The following is a 19,867-nucleotide window of genomic DNA, read 5'->3' as shown; positions in this document are numbered from 1 at the left end:
AAGATGCCTATTGGTATTTTATTCTGTGTATGATTGTGTACAAAATACACGTCAACAAGTCCATGACTTGAAGATCTTTGAAGGCAATAATGATGAGTACGAGTTGTGATATTCCTAAGTCTTGATGAGTGAAGCTAAGCTTGTCTTGAGGTAGATTGAATGAAGAAATCTTGATGATGAGGGTGAATGATGATGATCAATCCATGAGGTGCTAAAACCCACAACTCAAGCATGAAAATGGCAAGATTGATCCATGAAATGAAGGAGAAACAATGAACTCGCTTAATCCTTGACTTGGAAAATGAAGATCAACAACATGATGAGGGTGAATTAATTGACTGAGTGTTGGAGTTTACAAGCTTGAATGATGATGACTATCCATGGACTCAAGAAATCCACGCCTCACCAATATCCACGAGCCTCCAAAATCAATGACCAGCAAGAATCCATACCCAAAGCAAATCCATGACCTAGAAAAATCCACTACTTTGGCAGATCAGACCTAAAACATGAAAATCAAAAACTCAAATCAGGCCTCAAACCTTAAAAAATTACAAAATCAGACATGGAAATCAAAGATCAAGTCACCATTTTACCATCATTTAGGATGCATATTAGATTGAGGGTTGGTCAAATCTGTCTATATCATATGTGTTTGATGCTATCCTTGTTTATTTTGTAGACGACTAAGGAAGAGGATGAAGGAGCAGCCTGCAAGCATTTCAAGGAAACATTGCAACAGAGAAGGAAAGCTCTCTACAACACTTTCGCAAGGCAGAGGAAAAATATCCAGAGATAACTTCATCAACAAACAGCAGATTGCAAAGAGAGAAGCACGAGATGATTGAATGATGGTGAAGAAGGACATCTTAGCAACTTGTGGAGGTCAAGGTTCAAGGAAGGATATCAGCATAGTCAATGTTGTCACAAAAGTTTGCACCCTTGGTGAACACGCATGCTCATCAACCTTGTGAAACATTGAAACAGCCTCCAAGTGTGGGACCTTGCATAATGTGACGCTGAGTCTCCAGAGAAGGTCGACTTCCTTTCCAATCTGGATGCAAGTGTTGGTCTAACCCAACACATATAAATCTATTCTACTGATATTGAGGGGAAAAAGGGGAAGGAGGAATGCTTGAAAAGGGAAAAGAGGTTTGCACCTAGATTGAATATTGATCTTCCCTGCCAATATTGCACACTTAACATCAAGAAAACTACCCAAAGATGCACAAATTTCTATCCAAATTAGTGTCCTAAGAATGAGTTAAGGTTTGAATTCTTGCAAAGATGGCAAGAGGAACCAAGAATAGTTCACAATTAACATCTACAAAAGGGTTCAACACAATCACTTACACTAAAGAAAACACATGAAGATGTATTCAGACAAGAAGCTAAACAAATGACACAAGTGCTCTAAACTGAAATAAGGCAAGAAGACTAATTTTAGTCATGTAAAGGCAAGGCAATTTTACAAACACAGAAAAAAAAAAAGTTTCTGCAGAAGAAAGAAAGAAGATAAACCAAAAGATTACAAAATTTGCCTTTTTAGTTTAGGCATAACTCAAGTTGAATTGCAGTTAAGAAACCCTAACCCTACCAGGGTTAGGTTACAAAATATTAGAAGGAGGAAGATCAGATCGACTGATCTGATGGTTACATGCATGCAAATTTCTGCAAATATCTTCCTCTACTGGGAAAAAGCAAAATCCCTGCAAAAGGGGAGGATCTTTGCGTATGATGTGTCTGAATACACTTTTAGAGCCAATTTATCATGATCACGTGTTGATAACCAATTTATTAGCAAAATATTTAGGCTCATGAGACACCTCACAAGAAGATCTAATATCTTCAAGTTGTCTCTCTGTTTTTGTCTCCTCTTGGCAACTATCTATGATAGCATCAAATTGCTTATGTTGCTCACAAACTCCTCCTATAGGTACCAACCCTCCATCAAGTTTGGAACAAAAGATATCTATGATGTTAGAGAACATAAGATCATTTGGATCATGATCAACCCTTTCATCTATAATATGTTCTACCTCAACCTCATAGCTGCTTTCTTGAATATCAGAGAGTGCAAAAATTTTACCTTCCTTAATAAACTTTGATCTTTGTTCTTGTTCATTCAAATCAACGTCCTCCTACAAGTCATCTTTTTGAATTTCTAAAAACTGTTTTTCTTCATTTGTTTGTTCTTGGGTTTGTGCCTTGTCCAGATGATTATCATCTTCCCACTGTTCATGACTAAAAATTGATGTTAGTTCAGTTAAACATTTAACCTCATCACCAACAATTTAGGAAACCTCCTTAAAATCAGTTGAAGATTGAAAATCCACACCCCCTTCCACTTCTACACCCTGCTGCTCTGAGACTATTTCTTGTAGCAAATCAGGTTCGTCATTTGGAACCTTTTGAATGGGCATAAGTGCAGGTGAAAGACCTAACTTTGTGTCTTCAAATATCTTCTCTTTCATAGGTTGATCAGGGATACAGGGAATTGGTTGGGCCTCCTGGATGGGCTCTTCAAAAAGCCTGGTAGGTCTCCCTACCTAAAGCTTGGAATTTTGATCTTAGGGGCTTTAGGGGCAGAAACCTCTGCCTGCATGATCCTGACCTCAAGTGTCGCCAATTGCATAATCTCTTCACTCCTAGTAGAAGCAAGTTGCTCTGCAAGGAAGGCTTCATGTTGTTATTTTTGGGCTTGTACTTCTTGCTACTGAAGTTGAGCCTGATGGTCCTGTGGATCTACAGCTCGTGTAGCTTGATAATCATGCAAAGGCATGTAACTCCTAAAACTTGGAAAGGAAAATTGGCGAACCTCCTCTCCTATAGGTTCATTAAGAATACAAGGAGCGGATTGGATCTCTTGAATGGGCCCCTTATAAGGATGTAATTGTTCAAGAACAGGCTCCTAAAAAGAGGAAAGACTCCTAAAACTTGGAATCTCAGGCTTAGGAGACACACGAGGCCTATCTAGTCCAAAACTAGGAAATTTGAACTTGGGGCTCTCACAACCTGCAAGCGACATTTTCATCTCAACCTCAGCTATAGCAATCCTTTGTTTGAGACTCTCCTCAAACTGTCTCCTTTGTATCTCAAGTTGTTGCTCATGCAGATAGGTTTGATGAGCCCATTGATCCTGTTGTGCCTCAAGCTCTTGCTGTTTGTCAATGTCTTCGAATTGCTTTTTAAAGTATGCCGCCATATTATCTAGCTCTGCAATAAAGTCATCATTGCTTTGAGGCTGATTGGGCTGCCAAGAAGGTTAAGCAGCGATGGGTGGGTGGTAATCATTAAGAGAAAACCCTCCTGCTGCTGTAGCAAGGCCATTTCAGTTGAAACTAGGAGCGGTCCTAGTTTGGTTTTGTTGGTAGGGGGGAAAAAAACTTGCATTCTCATAGAATGGGTTTGGATAGGAGTTATACCCATGGTGTGAATTCATCTTTTAAGCATTGAAGAAATAGATCCTTTTAAACAAGAAAACTTAGAAGGGGCGACTGATAGCATACCATTGATTCATAAAAAATTTGTAGAGTTGCTAGGTACTTGAAAGAACAATGCCTCCAAATGCTAGAAACTGAAGAACGCACCAAGTCTTCAGTTGTTTGAGCTTAGGACTGCTTTAACAAGTAGATCTTCTTTGTAGAGTCGCCAAGTATGTGAAATGTTGCCTCCAAAAGCTGAGTTTGCTGATAGACACACCAACTATCAATAGAAGATAAGAAAGCATGAACCAAAGCTAGTTCAATCAGTCCCACCAGGCATGCCAGAAACTGTTTTCACAAAAGTTTGCACCCTTGATGAGCACGCATGCTCATCAACCTTGTGAAACATTGAAACAAACTTTGAGGTTGTTTCAATGTTTCACAAGGTTGATGAGCATGCGTTCTCATCAAGGGTGCAAACATTTTTGACAACAGATAATGAAGACGTTCAGTTCATGCTTGGATGCAAGACTCAATAAGATGGCGAAGGGGTCGAGATTTCACTAGCATAGAGAATGGGGATCAGCTCCAAGATGACAACAGTTGTCGATGAATGAAAAATGAAGAAGACAGCAATGAGCATACAAGATCAAGAGCTAAGATATTCGACAAGATCACAGTCAGTACATCAAGGAAATTCCAAGACTAGGTATACGTTCCAAGGTGAGGATTCCAAGGTTGAAAGGCAAAACACATCATAGGGCAGAATTCCCACAAAGATGAAGGGTGAAATGATCAAGAAGAATTACAATCACAAACATTTGTGATGATCTACAAGATGAGCAAGCTAAGGTGGCAACAACTCACCTTCATTGATCAATCAAAGTCAACACATGTCACTTCATCAAATATTTTTTATCTTACCTAACCTCAATTCCTATTGGTTAGAATTCAATGTTGGACATGTGTCCATTATAATGTAATTTTCTCATTGGTCGAGAAGAAGTTAGTTGTAACTAACCCTAATTAGGGTTTTATCTTGTAATCTTGGCCATTGATTTGGATTTGATCATAGCCATTCATTTGTAAAGGGAAATCTATGAAAGGCTTGCTCTCCTCATTTGTAAAGGTTAATAGGGAATAGTTGATCAATAGACATTAGATAGCAAGTAGCTAGAGGTAGAGTAGGAGGAGAAGGAAGAAATTGTTGCCAAGGCAAGTAAATAAACATACTTTTCATTGAATTTATGCTGGATAGTGGTGTTTCTTCTACATATTGCATGGTTTTTTGTTATATCCTCAAATTAGATAGAGTTCATTGATCATGGTGGATGCTTATGAAGATATAGTGATGAATTCTTTGGTTCATACTTTTTGTGGTTTGCTGATTGAAGTCACAGTGCAAAGTTAGCCTCAACCTTATTATTATACAAAGTTCGATTGTGGATACTAGTTCAAGTTGCGCCAGCATTGGGTATTTGGATGATGTATTCACAATATGAAAATATTCAATTTCCTTGGGAGATTGCATCAGTCTTGTGTAGTTGTTGTCATCATGGTGAAGCAGGACTTGATGTGAGGGAATTTGTCTATCTAAGTAACATTCATCGTCATCATTGATCTTAGGAGTAGCATAGTCTCTCTAAAATCTTATCCTTTTCATCTTTATTTTCCAAGTCGAAGTTGAAGTCTAAGTTCCAACAAAGTTCAAGCAAAACATAAGTCCCCTTGTGATTCCAACAAAATCACATCAACACACTAAGTCTATCCATGTGAGGGAATTTGTCTATCTAAGTAACATTCATCGTCATCATTGATCTTAGGAGTAGCATAGTCTCTCTAAAATCTTATCCTTTTCATCTTTATTTTCCAAGTCGAAGTTGAAGTCTAAGTTCCAACAAAGTTCAAGCAAAACATAAGTCCCCTTGTGATTCCAACAAAATCACATCAACACACTAAGTCTATCCACGTATAAAGTCAAGACCTGACTATCAGAACCTTGGAGTCATCTTGTTTGATCACCTAGTTTAGCGTCCAAGAGGTCTTTGTTCAAGAGAGGATAGAATACTTAGTATGCTATTCTATGTTGCATAATAGGAAATTGAATATCCTAAGTATTCTAAGTGTTCAAGAGAGGATAGAATACTTAATATGTTATTCTGTGTTGCATAATTCTGTGTCGTTATTCTGGGTTGAAATTGAATATCCATAATAGGAAGCTAATCTGAAAATCAGAGTAACTGCTAAATTCCTACTGTTGGTGATGGCTACCTATCGTTCAACCCAGAACAATTGTTTAATCCAAAACCACAATGACATAGCAGAGGTGGTTCAAGGATTAATAGAAAAAGGAGATGTTAGAAAGAACATTGTCTATAGGTCACCTCCTATGGGGCTGTTTAAGCTAGACTTTAATGGCACATCAAAAGGTAGCCCCAGGTTTGCCTGGCAGAAGCATTTTAATTAGAGACTCTTTAGGAAGCTTTGTTTGTGCAGGACCCTTCTGCTTTGGGTATAAATCTAACAATGAAGCAGAAAGGCTTGAGGTTGTGGCTGGGTTAAAAATGGAAAAACAAAAAGGTTGAATCAAATTATATTTAATGTCATTCACCAATTGTCATCTCAAGCTCAAAAACAACATATATCTATACAGGAAGCTTTGAAGATTGCTTGATGAAACTTTAAAAATGCATTGTTTTCATGAAGGAAATAAAGTGGCTGATGTGTTTGCAAATGCTGGCATTTCCAAAACCTCCTTTTGGCCCTCTTTAGTCTTTAGTGATGATGTGGCTTACTGGCCAATGCTAGGTAGAATCCTTTTGGATGGCATGCCCCCTTAAAATTTATCTCACAGAATCCTTTGGATGACATGCCTCCTCAATCTTTATCTCATGTCGTAGCCTTCCTTGGCGATAATGGCAGATTTTAAGTTTTGATTGTGTTGATGTCATCGTATGTTTTATCCTCGGATTCAGCTGTACCAGTGACTTATGCTGTAATAATGGTCTTTGAATTCACCCTGGGTTGTGCATGCTCACACGTGTTGCTCCTCTTTATCATGCCAAATGTGGGTTCCCGGACGATGTGTTGGGTTGATATTTCTGCATGATTGCTACTATCGGTGTTTTGGCTTCTGCTAGGTGTCACAATTTCTTTCATCCTTTTCTTCCTTATGGCTCCAAAGGATTAGGCAATTGTTGCGATCGACCCTCTGCTCTGTGATAAAGTGTCCAATCACAGGCTCTGCTCTGTTTTTAGGAATCCCTCCCAGCCTCTGTTGTACATGATAAAATTAGTTTTGGGTCCAAATGGCCTTGCAGGTAATGGTAAGCTTCATTCAAGGGCTTCCATTTTGGCAGCTTTTAAAGGATTACTTCATGCAGCAATCTCTTCTGAGAATTTAAGGGGCTGGATGACAGGGCTGATGCTGCACCTGAGGGATTTGGAATTTGAGGTGCCATCAGGTTTCATCTTTCTGGAGGATAAACCATGTTGGGAGAATGAAAATCCACGGGAGAAGTTTGCAGCTACAGACAGCTCTTTCCAGGGTCTGTCAGTTATCTAGCAAGAGCAGGATTCTAGTATTTTGCAGGATGAAATTCATGCTTTAAGGGAGGATTTCCAGCAGTTGTCTACCTTTTGCAATGAGCTTGGTATGATGGTTAAAGTTTAAACCTTTGTTGGTATCTCACAAGACTGGTACTCTGAAGGTTGCAATTGCCTTACACTCCCCACAATGGCAGCCAATAGTTTAATTCATGGTTGGAAGAATTCACAGGGTTTAAGTCTTTGGCAAAAACTTATATTGGCAGATCAGCCCCTAGAATGGTTATCATAGCAGCTCAAAGTTAGAATATCATGTTGAGAGTGCTGGAGTCTTCTCATGATGGTGTTAGTGGGATTGGTAGTGTGGAGTGACACATCTGTGACTTCTTGATCTGGTTCAAGCTGGCTTGTTCTCTAGGATATATTCATTGTTTTGTTTTCAAGCTTCCTTTTTCTTGCTACCTTGCCTTTCCATGGTTTTGGCTGTTTCATGTTCTGTCTGATTTAGCTTTGTTGTTTGACTGGTTCCTGCTAGTGCAGGCTTTTGTATTGCTCTTTTCACCAGTCTTAGTTTTACTTTTGTTTCTTGTCTGTTATGTCCTTTATTTAATTTTGGTGAACATAACTTTTTGATATGATCCAGGTGAGGGAGCCTATAGCAGAGGTTTTTGTTTTTAAATACTGTCCTTGCAGTAAACTCAAAACATATATAGGGTTGATCTTGGAACTTAAATTGTATACTAGTGCCATGGACTGTGATGGGAAATTCAAGACCTGTCATTGAACAAGTTATGGAACAGTAAGTCGCGAAAGATTGAAGTTTAGCAATTCAAGTGAAACTTCTGCTGAATAATTTGGAACATCTTTATACACAATAGCAACAAATGATTTTATCAGAATAACACATAGGATGGAAATAATGCAAAGTTGATTCAGCAATATGTAATGTCGCCACTCTGGAATAGAATTTAATAATAAATAATAAAAATTAAAAATTAAAAATTAAAAATTAAAAAAATAAAAAAATAAAAAAATAAAAATAAAAATAAAATATAAAAGAATATAACTAAATATAATTAAAATTTAATTAAGTTAATGAAGGGTCAAAAGACATGGAAGGAAAAGTTGTGACTCCCTCAAACATGAGATATAAAAGGGAGAAGAGAACCTCATTTGAGGGGGGATAATTTTGGAAATCAGAAGTGCTGATCTGATTTAAATAGGAGCAGACCTGATTGTGAAAGGTTGTGTCCCTTTCAAAGGGCAGGAATAATGAAGGGTTGCACTCTTTCAAAGGGTGCTAATGGTGAAAGGGTATGTCTCTTGCCAAAGGGCATACATGATGAAGAAAAGTGACCCCTCCCTCACATTGAGAGATATAAAGGAAAGGCATGAATATAATTCCTATCCCATAGAAGATCAAACAGCAGCAGAACTTCTCATATTCACAGCAGTTAGTGATTACTATAAGCAGATTGCAAGATCTCAAAAAGGAGAAATATCTGAGAAGAAGATCAGACGGAATAAAGGAAGAAAAAAGTAAAGAAATCAGGTAGTAACCTGGTCACACAAACCTGGTACGAATTTCCTATATGCTGCAATCATGTCTATAATAAACTTATACACATCGGCAAATGTAATATATCACTGCTTTCATAAGTATTTCTGCCCATGATGAATATTAGCAAATTCTGAGGAATCCTTGTTGATAATATATTGAATCCATATATGTAGAATAGTACTGTGAATCTGTTCTAGGAAGTTTCTAAGTATGATTGAAGGAGAGGAATTACGGTGAGGAAAATGGTGCTGGCGTTATCTTGTAGGAACACCACCTCATGGTTTAAGACCGGGGAGTCCCATGAGACCAAGGGGGTACAAAGGTGATGCCCTTGGGCCTATGAAGAATAGATTTCCTGGGCACCTTACTGTAACAGGCCTCATACCTTCTATCATGCTGAATGAATATGTAAACCATGGGTTATAGGAAAGGTATGACAAGTGGAGGAAAACGGTGATAGGACACCTCACTAGGTAGGCTACCTCATTGATGGCATGGGCCACATGAGGTCAAGGGGGTTAAGCCGCCCTTGAGCCTAGGAGAGAGGGTTTCTTGGGCACCACACTTGGTCATCCTATCCTATTCCTATTCTATGACTATGTTCTTTTAAAATGAATTCATGCTTTACTCAAATAAGTTCTTAGGATTTGTTAATAATCCTGTATTTAATAATTTTATATCCCCTAACTTGTCTACAGGGCTTCATTCAGAATACTAGGTATCTCTAAATCTCATTCTATTCTATTTAGGACATAAATTAGGTATCCATTTGTTGAGGACATTACATTGTTATATGGAATCTTAGAAATTGGGTTTAATGTTAATACTTATAAGTTTAGATGTTATTGTAACTTTTTACATTCTAAATGATAATTAATATTATTGTAGGACCTAAAGTAGGATTACTTTGAATCATGTATTACATTGAAAATTTGTATAAAGTTAAAAATATATTACCTTCTTGGACTTAAGCCGAAATTGTTATTCTAGGGCTTAAATTAGGGAGATTCCAAGAGGGGACATCACACAATACAAGGGGCAAAACTCCAACAATTGACAACCATTTAGCATGGCAGAAGTTATTCAACAGTATGAAATTGTAATGTCAATATTTGGTGATATTTGTAGAGCAATATGATGAATCCTCTAAAGGAATTTCAATATCAATCTAAAAGCCAACTTGTTTATTAGACATTCTAGTTTCTTGCTTATTTAGGACAGCTCAATTGAGACTGAAAGACTCTGACACTATATTTTGTTTGAACGGAAGCTACCTTGACCTCAAGATGTCTTGGTTTGTACTTTAATCTATTTTTTCACCTTTCAAAAAATAAAAATTATGGGCCAGCACACTCAATCGAATGTTTTCCGGGTGCTTTGCCTGAAGGATGCTCTTCCAGAAATTAATCCTGCATTCTCAGACGATATAATGTTTGGTAGACAGTTAAAAAGAAGCAGACAGCAACAAATTTGGTCGGTAAAAACATGATTATCCTTCTCAAAAAAATGGAACTCCGTCTATTTTCAGATAATTTTTTTGGTATACGTTGGGGACAATCTCATCTTAAGTAAGAGTCAATTATATATACTTAATTCATTTTCTCCCTAGGGGCATTAATATATTTATTTTTCTATATTGAGAAAATAAGGACCCATCTACATATCACCCCTAATCAAGGGAGGAAGCAGAAAACTGTCAATTTCTAAATCTTAGTTGAGTTACATGTAAGATGATATAGCTGATGTGTTTATCGATTGTTGCACATCAAGAGAAACATGAAACTTTAATTCAAAGTATTCATGCATTCAAGGAACTTCTTATTCGAAGTGCAATTATATAGAGTTGCGGTTATGAGAGTGATTTCCTGAGTGCTTTGAGTCTTTGACTATGATGTCTATGTAAGTTTAATTGAGAGCTTTGATCTCACTTTTCTCTGGGCCTTATTATGAGAAAATGAAAATTTTCTCAAAAAATTAAAAACCCACAAACTATCAAAAGAGTATTCACTCAAACAGGTAACACAAAAATCAGTGAATAGAGGAACCCACATTACATGGAAATGGTTCCACTTAATATATGATTCTTCCTACTCTTTTAGATAGAAACTAATTCAACACGTTAGATAATGAGAACAGAGCACCAAAATTCCCTCTATAGCCACAATGGGAAATCGCTTAATTGATGTGGACAAGCAGAGTGGAGTTTGTAGAAAAGATGAATCTATATCTCAATACTTGAGGAAAATTTGATATCATCAACTAAATGATTGTCATGGTTACTGCAATAAAATCTTTGATTGATGTGCACAGGCAGAGTGGAGTTTGTAGAAAAGATGAATCTATATCTCAATACTTGAGGAAAATTTGATATTATCAACTAAATAATTGTCATGGTTACTGCAATAAAATCTTTGTGAATAATACTTAGTATTGTTGACTAAATGATTCTCTGGTGACTGCAATAAAATCAATCTTAAATCTATGATATAAAGGACTCTAAATAATACATCGAATGAATTTTTATTTTTTACTATAACAAATAATATGGCAGGACTAAATCACAAGGTTCGAATTCAAATTCGAATTCGACAGCCATGAAATTTGGATGAAATTCGACAAAGGAAAAATTCAGAAAAAAAATTCGGATAAAATTCACCTTCTATAATTTTGTTTATTTTTAAATATATGTATACTTGTAATAAATTATCAGAATAGTGACCCTTGTTGGAGAAAATCCGAGGGCGACCCAGCAGTTGTAGACACCCATGACCCAATAGATACAAAGCATATACAAAGAATACTTACGACCAGTTGAGTTGTGCTTAGAGGCAGATAGCAGTGCTTTATAGAGGAAATTCGATTAAATTCGATTTTTTTTATAGAAGTTTGAAATTCGATTACATTCGAACTTCATCCATGAAAATCGCCGTATCCTGTGACTTAGTGGCAGGACACTAAATTATAAAAATCAAGTAGCTTCTCTTCTCTGCCCCAGTCAAATTGAATATTAAATTAAAAAACCGCATAAGAGTTTATAATTATTATCCATTTTGCTAACAAAATTGCAACAAGTAGAGTTGAGCTCAAAAACAACAAGCCTCACATACAAAGTGTCCTTAAACAAGCTTGGAAAGAGGTTCACATTACTGCTATCTTATTTACTGTAATAATGACAAGCATAATTCACATTGCATAAATGACTTTTTGATGAATAGTCGACTTGACAATGCTTCCTCGTTCTATTCCTGAAGTTATTTTTCATATAGTTTGACAAAAATTGATGTATAAAAAGCACGTAAAATTCACATCATTCCTAAATAATAGATACTAAGCCTTGCAAAATGATTATTTGAGGATCATTCAATCCATAATAGTCCAATGGGATACAGTGCACGAAGAAACAGTTCCTTAATTTTCTTCAAATTGTTCTAATTTTAAGTTTTCTAATTTCATCTGATGCTCAATCTTAAAATAGTTCCACAATCTAGATCCAAGATTGTGTGCTTGCACGAAGAGTTTGTAATAAGAAACATTTACTAACAAGTATATGAAAATGTCTTCACATATTACTGTCCACCTTTGTGCTATATGGAACATGCGAAATCTACATCTAACAGAGACCAAATGAGTCTTAATAGCAAGCTTAGCTCAAGTGAACGATTACAGTCATCAGTTCCATGGAACTTATTCATTATGAAATAAGTTTAACATGACAATAATTGTAGACATATGATTTCCACAGCCCATGATGTTATTGTACATAGCTTTTGGAATCAATTGTGTGAGTTTTTTCCCTTGACGTTTTGAATCAAACTCCATGATCCATGACAATAATTGACAAAGATGCACAGATATTAAAATTTTGTTCCTTCTATATGTGGCCACCATGCACTCCAACATTCAGCTTTACACTCTATCTCTATGGTTATGTACAGTTAGTGATTGGATAGATCTCCTGCAAATACAATAACATTGCCTAATACCCAAGAACACATTACCAATATGAACGAGACATCTGATGTCACCTCAAATGGCTAATATTGGGTGTTACGATATAAATCGTAAAACAAGAAGAATTGCACTTCGTTGCTTGATGTCTGGACCTTTTTAGCTCACAATTAAGAAAATTATTTGGAAATTGAAGATATAATAGAAATACCTAATTAATATTTGAAAATACAAACAAACAAAACAGAAAGAAGTAAAGTCATTCATCTAATACATGTTATAGGAAAAACAGTTGAAAAACATTAATCAAGTAAACTTATTCCTAAGTTACTGGTTCAGGTTCAGGTTTGCCGATTCAATTTGTGGAAATGGTCAAGAAAATTTGAGGTTGGGTTTGTTTTGGGTTCGTCCATACATAAACATATTATAATTATGTATAATATAAATAAAAATATTAATATGATTAAAACATAAAAATAATGTATAACTATTAAATGTATTAGTATTAATATTAATATAATTATAACTTTTAATATTCATAACATTCATATTTGTATTAATATTTAGAATTTTATTAACATTATAATTAATTAACTTTAATTAAATTCATAATATTAAGTACTTCCTATTCTGACCAAGCTGTCTTAGTTCATTTTATTAAAATTAATAATTATTAATAATCACATTTGATAAATATTATAACATATAGATATATAAATCAATAATTTAATATATAAACATTAAATATTGATAATATCATAATATAGGATTCTTTCCATAGTGTGTTGGTTAAGTGGTAGTGGTGTTGTCGTGAGTCATGACTGCCAAGGTTCAAACCCCTGCTAGGCCATTGTGATTGTAGGCTTGTGCCGAATGTGCTCACAAGTTTGAGCCTTAACATTGTTAAATGGGGATGAGGTCCCCCATTTGAGACCTCACCTATTCATAGCTCCGACAGCATTTCACATGGTACCAAAGGGCATGTTGTGCTAACGGCTCCGGACATGTTAAAAAGTTTACCCAACACTTTAAAAAATATATATTATAATATAATATAATATAAATATTATCCCGTCATATTAAATATTAAAGATCATGACCATATTAAACTAAAAATATTAAAATTTAAATATACTAATATATATTAATTAAACTTCATTAATAATAAATGCCTTGCACATTGATAGAATAGAGTTTTTGAGCATTGGTAAGGTAAGGCCTTGATCTCTAATTTGGAGAGTTAGCGATTTTGTAATCACTCGCAAACTATGTCCATTTTTTGGCAAAACACAATGAAGAAAGTAAACAGGGTCCATTGTAGTATCAAAGATAATCAATTGAAATTCGTTCTGTTTTCATCCAGGTTCATTCTGAACAAACCCACAGCCATTTTTATGTGCCCTAAATGACCCCACAGCCAAACCGAATCAAAATTTGAACTAAGTTTGAACCGGACCTGAACCTAGTGCTTCTAACTGATGAAATTTAAAGTCCAAATTAGGTACCTCCAATATATTTCTTGACAAGACTAGGAAAGCATACAATAATATCACTCCCAAGGTTTTCCCCTAAGTGATAAAAATTCAAAATATGTCATATCCCCTTTTTCCAACAGCAATTAATATTACAACTATTAAAATAAAGTCTTTTTTAACACTTGTTGAAATATAACAAATAAATATATAGTAAAATAAAATTAAAGTAATTTCAAACTTGGGTACCAAAAATTTGGCCCATGTGTCCTAACCAAGGAAGGTATGATTACAAGCCTCGATTGTTCACTTTGATTATATTTGCATATTGATTTGAATCTAGTGTCCATGCAATTGAAGATGAAACTCCTTAACTGCAAAATTGATGTTAGGACGAAAATCGTTACCTCAATTTGGCAATACTATACAAGGGTTGCAAATGCATTCATTGATAATATTGATCAAATTTCAGGTTTGGCGGCTCAAAATTTGTGAGCAAATATTGGATGAGCACCATTTATTCAAGAGGGAGCTAGGTTGTTGGATCACTTAACCAAGAGCAATTTTTCTTATCACTCAGTCATTTGCAAAGGAAATCCATACTTGTTTGTGAGCTGGGACAAGAAAGATGTTGGACCTATCCGCCTTACAGGAATCAGCACATAATCAAGAGGATCCACAACATTAGAACCAGCAGATAGTTAACTGATATTCACACAAGTCAGTCAAGTCAAGGAAATATTAGAAGTGATTCCCAAATTGTTGTAGGTGGTGATTGTTGTCTATTTTTCCTGAAGCACCGACCAAGGATCATGAGACAGCATACATTTGTTGATAGTAATGGATAACTCTTATAAATATATGACTTGAGACAGTATATGTACAACCCAGATAGTCAATTATTGTATGCAACTTGCCTGAAATTTTATGATTGATATGTTTTTTATTATAAAAGCAGCAAAACAAGGGTGCTTACCCTATACAAACGCAGGCTGAACGGACCACTGTCAGTAAACAAAAGCCAAAACAGACCTTTAACCCCCCACTAGCAGTATAGCTAGGAACCCACCTCAAGGGTGGGAAGAAAAATCACCCACAACTTGGGGAAAAGTTTGGGAGGAGGAAGAACTACCTTTCTACCTATGACTAACAATAGTCCAGGCAATACTATTGTTAAGAACATCATCAAAAGTGGGATCAAGAGGGGAAATCCCATAGAGGGTTTGTCAGCACCTGGAGCAGACTTCTGACCATCAACAACAAAAGACTGGAGTAGAAAAGGAGCAATAGGGGTGAAATCCACAGGGCAAGAGGTAGCCACACCAATAGTAAGAGGTAGAATACGATCCATGGGGTAAGAAGAGGCCACACCAGCAGTAAGAGGCTAAACATCATCCTAGGAGAGGTCATCATCAGCCTGTGAAAAGTCATCAGAAGAAGAAACTGAAGCCTCGACAGTTAAGAAATCACCATTAGCATCCTTCCACCATGTAGTAGTGCCTTTACAATGCATGAGAGAGCAATCTGCAGCTAAGTGACTAGTTGAGAAGCATCTACAACATTGAAAGGGGAGGACCTCATAATCCAACGACTAAGTCCATGGTCTATCCCCAACCATAAGAACCACATCCCTAGGAAGAGGCGTAGAGATGTCAATGTCGATTAAAATGCAAGCAAAAGTAGAATGACCCATGAATGAAGTGGTATCATCAACCTTCAAGAAGCAGATGATAGAATTGTCAATGGCCTCATAACAAAAATTCTCCCAAAAATGATGGGGAAGATACGGAAGATGAACCCACGCCAAACAAACATTGAGAGATTTAGGAAGAGGGTTAAAAGAAGTTGTCCAAGGTTTGACCAAGAGTGAGTTAACTCCCCAAGCCCACAACTTGCTTAGCACCAAGTCATGTCATCACAAGAAACAAAAGAAACAATAATTAAAAACCTTAGCACAAGGAAAAACCTCAATGTTACCAACAATCAAGGGCTTCCAAGAATCCATCACCCAGCAATATAGATTAGGGAGAGAAGGCCAAGTACCAAGAAATCTACACACCAGCCCATAGAGTTGGTAGAAACCCACATTTTCCACCACATCTTGGCCACAAACCACAAGGAGGGAGATCTTGGCACAAGCAAGAGGACGAGATTTCCCTTTGGGAGGAAGGGCTGCAACAGATCTGGCAACACAAGCAAAGCTTCACCCACCAGCAATAGAAAAAGGCCTTGGAGGGAGGACCCCAACACCCACCGCACCTATTTAAACAAGAGGTCTACCAACAAGATAATGGACAGAGGGAAAAAAAACCCTCACAAGCAATAGAGAAAATTTGTTTGGAAGCAACATCAACCATCACCAAACCCACAAGAGAAGCTGCAGACCCCATGGCACCAATGGGCACAAAACCCCCACACCTCACAAGCACAGGCAAAGGCCCAGCAGCAGGGGCGGTAAGAGCCGTAGCAGCGGGCTGGTTCAAAAATGTTTTTGCCGTTGGAGGAGGAGCGGGAGCCATTCTTGAAAAAAAAATCTGTCTTAGGAGTTTCTAATTGTTGTTAAAGCTTGTTATCTTTGTAAATATATTTTTATGATTGATATGTTACCAGCCTAAAATTGAATGATATTTTGGATCTATATGCTGTTTAAACCTGAATACAGACATTCAAAAATGAGAATTGTTTGAAATCTGCTAACAACACATTTCAGTTTGTGTGAACCTGTAGTTCTGCCTATCAACAAATAGCTGTGTACCTATCTATTAGTCCCAGCTAAAACACATTTCTCAAATACAGCAGGAAGATTAGTAGGGAAAATAACCAGGGACATCATAAAATACACGACACACATGATAAACAAAGGATTATATTTGACATTTGTAAATTAACAGAAGAAGAATATTCAACCAAAGGTAACAAACCTTGTCAGGTATATCAGATTTATGCACTACGTAATTTTTATCCAGAATTCTGGAGATAGCTGCTTCTGCTGCCATTTTCACAACCTTGGCTTCAGCCTGTGCCTCCTTGGCAATAGGAAGGGCTGCAACAGCTTGAGCAGCAGCCAAATCTGCTGATACTTCTGCAGTTCTTTCTTTCTCGTCACATGCTACTCTTTTCTGATTGACCAAGCAAATATTTTCCAATTGACTCCATCCATTTGCAACAACAAATTCTCTTCCATTCCATTCAGTGTTCCTGATTCCTCTATCAACTGGTCTATAATAAGGTACCTTCCAATCACTAAGCTGCCACTGTGTTGCCCTTGAACCCAAAATTTCCTCCCTGCTCTCAAAACCTCTACAACTTTTGTCTCCACAACATTTTAGAGTATTCTGGTAAAGCAAGTCGTTTTTCTGCCTTCCCAAATAAAACTGAATATTGCCATCAGCTGCCATCATAGTCTCTGGAAAAAGCCCTACATAGGGATTCTGCCAAAGGCTTATTTTTTCATTTGTATGTAGAACAACTTCTGATGCCTCCTCAGAATCTTCATCTGCAAGAACATGAAGTGCTACAGCCTCTGCAATTGCAGCTACCTCTTCATCGAGGCGTTGCTGCTCCTCTTTCTCTTTTTGCTTCTTCTTTCGTATTTCAGAACAAATAGCAGCAGATGTTGCTAGAGCCTTTTCTAGACGCCTCCTTTTCTTCTCTGCTTGGCGGTGCCGATCCAATTCATCTTTTACCTGCTTTTTCTTCTCCTTCCTAGTTCCTGAAATTGATGGTAAAGAACTATGAACAGCTCCATGGTTATCCATTTTTCTTCTCTGGCACAAAAAAAAGTTACTTTAATCTTTTCCTTCTTTTTCAAGAAATTGTTTTGTTTTTGTTATTTCCTTTTCTCTGTGAGCCCCATTTCTAATCCGTCAATTTGATTTCACTCAAATTCAGATACCAGCATATCAAATAGGCATACAAAATAAATCTGTGGCATTAATTTGCTCATGGCCTTTATATATCCTTTTAGCACCTTCTTGAGGCCAAAGCTTTGAAGACCAACAAATAATCTGAGAACTTTTCCCTAAATCTAACTTCAGCAGAAAACAGTTTGTAATACAGACCTACCTACAACCACTCGGGCTTGTAAAAATACCTTGTCTTTCGAACCACACATTCCCAAATACCCCAAAGAGGACACAACATATCCGCTGATTGACATACTCTCACAAAATACTTGCTTGAGAGTCTATACCCTGTTTCCAGCCTATTGCCATTAACGTTCTTCATTCTCTTCAATACTTGTGCCCTTCCAATAACCCAATTTTCAGGTCACAATCTGAGAATCAATAATAAACCAACCGGTCTATGACAACCTACTTTCACAACAGAAAATCTTAAAATGGAATCCCATCTTGAAGACAACCATCTGTGCAGCTACGCTTCACAACAGAGCAAGGCAAAAACTATCAGCACTTTCACGATCCAGATCAAGAACCACTTGGGCTAACTGATAAAGAGTTCTTGCTCAATTAGCCTGACACATTCCTCTTAATCTGCCCACTATATAATCATACAAAGCACAATTACATAGAAATTTGCCATCATGTCCAAGAACAAAAAATTATTCAATCAAGACACTCAAGCAGTGCTTAGGGATTTCATCTAAGAACTAACACTTGTAGAAACAATCTCCAGTTAAAAACTCAAAGTGATAACTCTTACAGACCGTTTTGGCCTAAAGGCCGTTAAAAATCGTCTTATCTCGTCATATTAATATAGCTTATTGGGGATCAAGCCACTGGCCTCTCCGAAGCAAAATATAAAAACCCCATTACGCCTAACCCCCAGTTTTCCCAAAACTCAGTTTGAATAAAAAAACAATGCAATGCAATGCAATAAAGCGTTGGCATAATTCATATCAAAAAACCATGTTTTTATTCAAACTCTGTGACCTTGGTCCCTTCAAGTGCATGTGTTCAATTACAGTAAATCAGATTTACAGACGCTTTGCAAAGTCTGTAAATTTAGATTCAATAGTTCATCAAACCAGTCTATTATTACCGCAGTAATCTGTGTAAGCTGAATATAGTCTACCACATAGATAGCAAACACAAAAGACAAATGAAAATAATAGTTTTCCAAGACCCACCTGGTTTCAAAATACCGTCTCCTAAAACTAGTGGAATCCCCTGCAATTTTTCTTCCCCTCTGTCAATCAAATAGGTAAGCAAAATGGGATGAAGAAATCTTGCTTAAAGACTTTGTTTTCTTTTAAAATGTAAAATAAGTTTGGAGTTGGGAGACATTCTACAACGCCAGTTGTGTGGGACAACCGTGGCAAACTTTCTTTTGTAGATAAGATTTATAGTTATGTTGGGATGTATTTGTGGGGTAGGGGGATGGTGTTTGCTGTCTATTTCTCTAAAAGGATGGAATGCCCTTTCAAGAATGATAAAGCCACTCTTGATGTAGAGGTTTTCTTGTTTCTATTTTTACAGCAAACATGATCTGATTCCACTCCATATTTATATATCATTGACTTTTGTCGATGTAGAAGGTGACAAATGTAAATAACTCAAAAAATTTCAAATTAGGTGTTTTAGTTCTTGAATTGAATAATTTCTTTTAAAATGAGATATTGTTGGACAATGAATAGAAAGATTTTAAGTCATAGTCTATCATAAACTGGCACAATTTCTATCATAAATTGGCACAATTTTCTAAGATGTGTTTAAAGTGTTAAGATGATTTAAAAATTAATTTTATATTAAATTATTAAAATAATCAAAGTTTCAATTTTAAAAGTTTATAAAAGTATAACAAGTGTCGTGTGGTGGCAAGTATTTGTCATCATAGTATTGTAATAAAAATATTTGCTTTCATTTTTAATTATTATAATTTTGAATTTTTAATTATTATAATTTTTAATTTTTAATTATTATAATTTTGAATCATTGTTATTTTAAAATTATATT

The 19,867-nt window shown here is 36.3% G+C and overlaps 1 protein-coding gene across 3 annotated transcripts in view; it reads right to left on the bottom strand.

Annotated features, from left to right (window-relative positions):
- Positions 1–19,248, bottom strand: part of LOC131066147 (uncharacterized) — a 43,334-nt gene extending 24,086 nt beyond the window's left edge. The window contains exons 1-2 of one of the 3 annotated variants that reach the window (XM_058000848.2): positions 19,042–19,248; positions 16,874–18,452 (exon numbers count right to left, since the gene is read on the bottom strand). In XM_058000848.2, the coding sequence (XP_057856831.1) occupies positions 16,874–17,710 (837 nt within the window). In that variant the 5' untranslated portion in view covers positions 17,711–18,452; positions 19,042–19,248. The remainder of the gene's footprint in view (positions 1–16,873; positions 18,453–19,041) is intronic. The other 2 variants (XM_058000847.2, XM_058000849.2) reach the window with 2 other exon arrangements.
- Between the last annotated feature and the right edge of the window lie 619 nt (positions 19,249–19,867).

The sequence above is a fragment of the Cryptomeria japonica genome, chromosome 1 (genome assembly GCF_030272615.1).
Source record: "Cryptomeria japonica chromosome 1, Sugi_1.0, whole genome shotgun sequence".
Taxonomy (NCBI): domain Eukaryota; kingdom Viridiplantae; phylum Streptophyta; class Pinopsida; order Cupressales; family Cupressaceae; genus Cryptomeria; species Cryptomeria japonica.
This window is presented reverse-complemented; position numbering and strand designations above follow the sequence as displayed.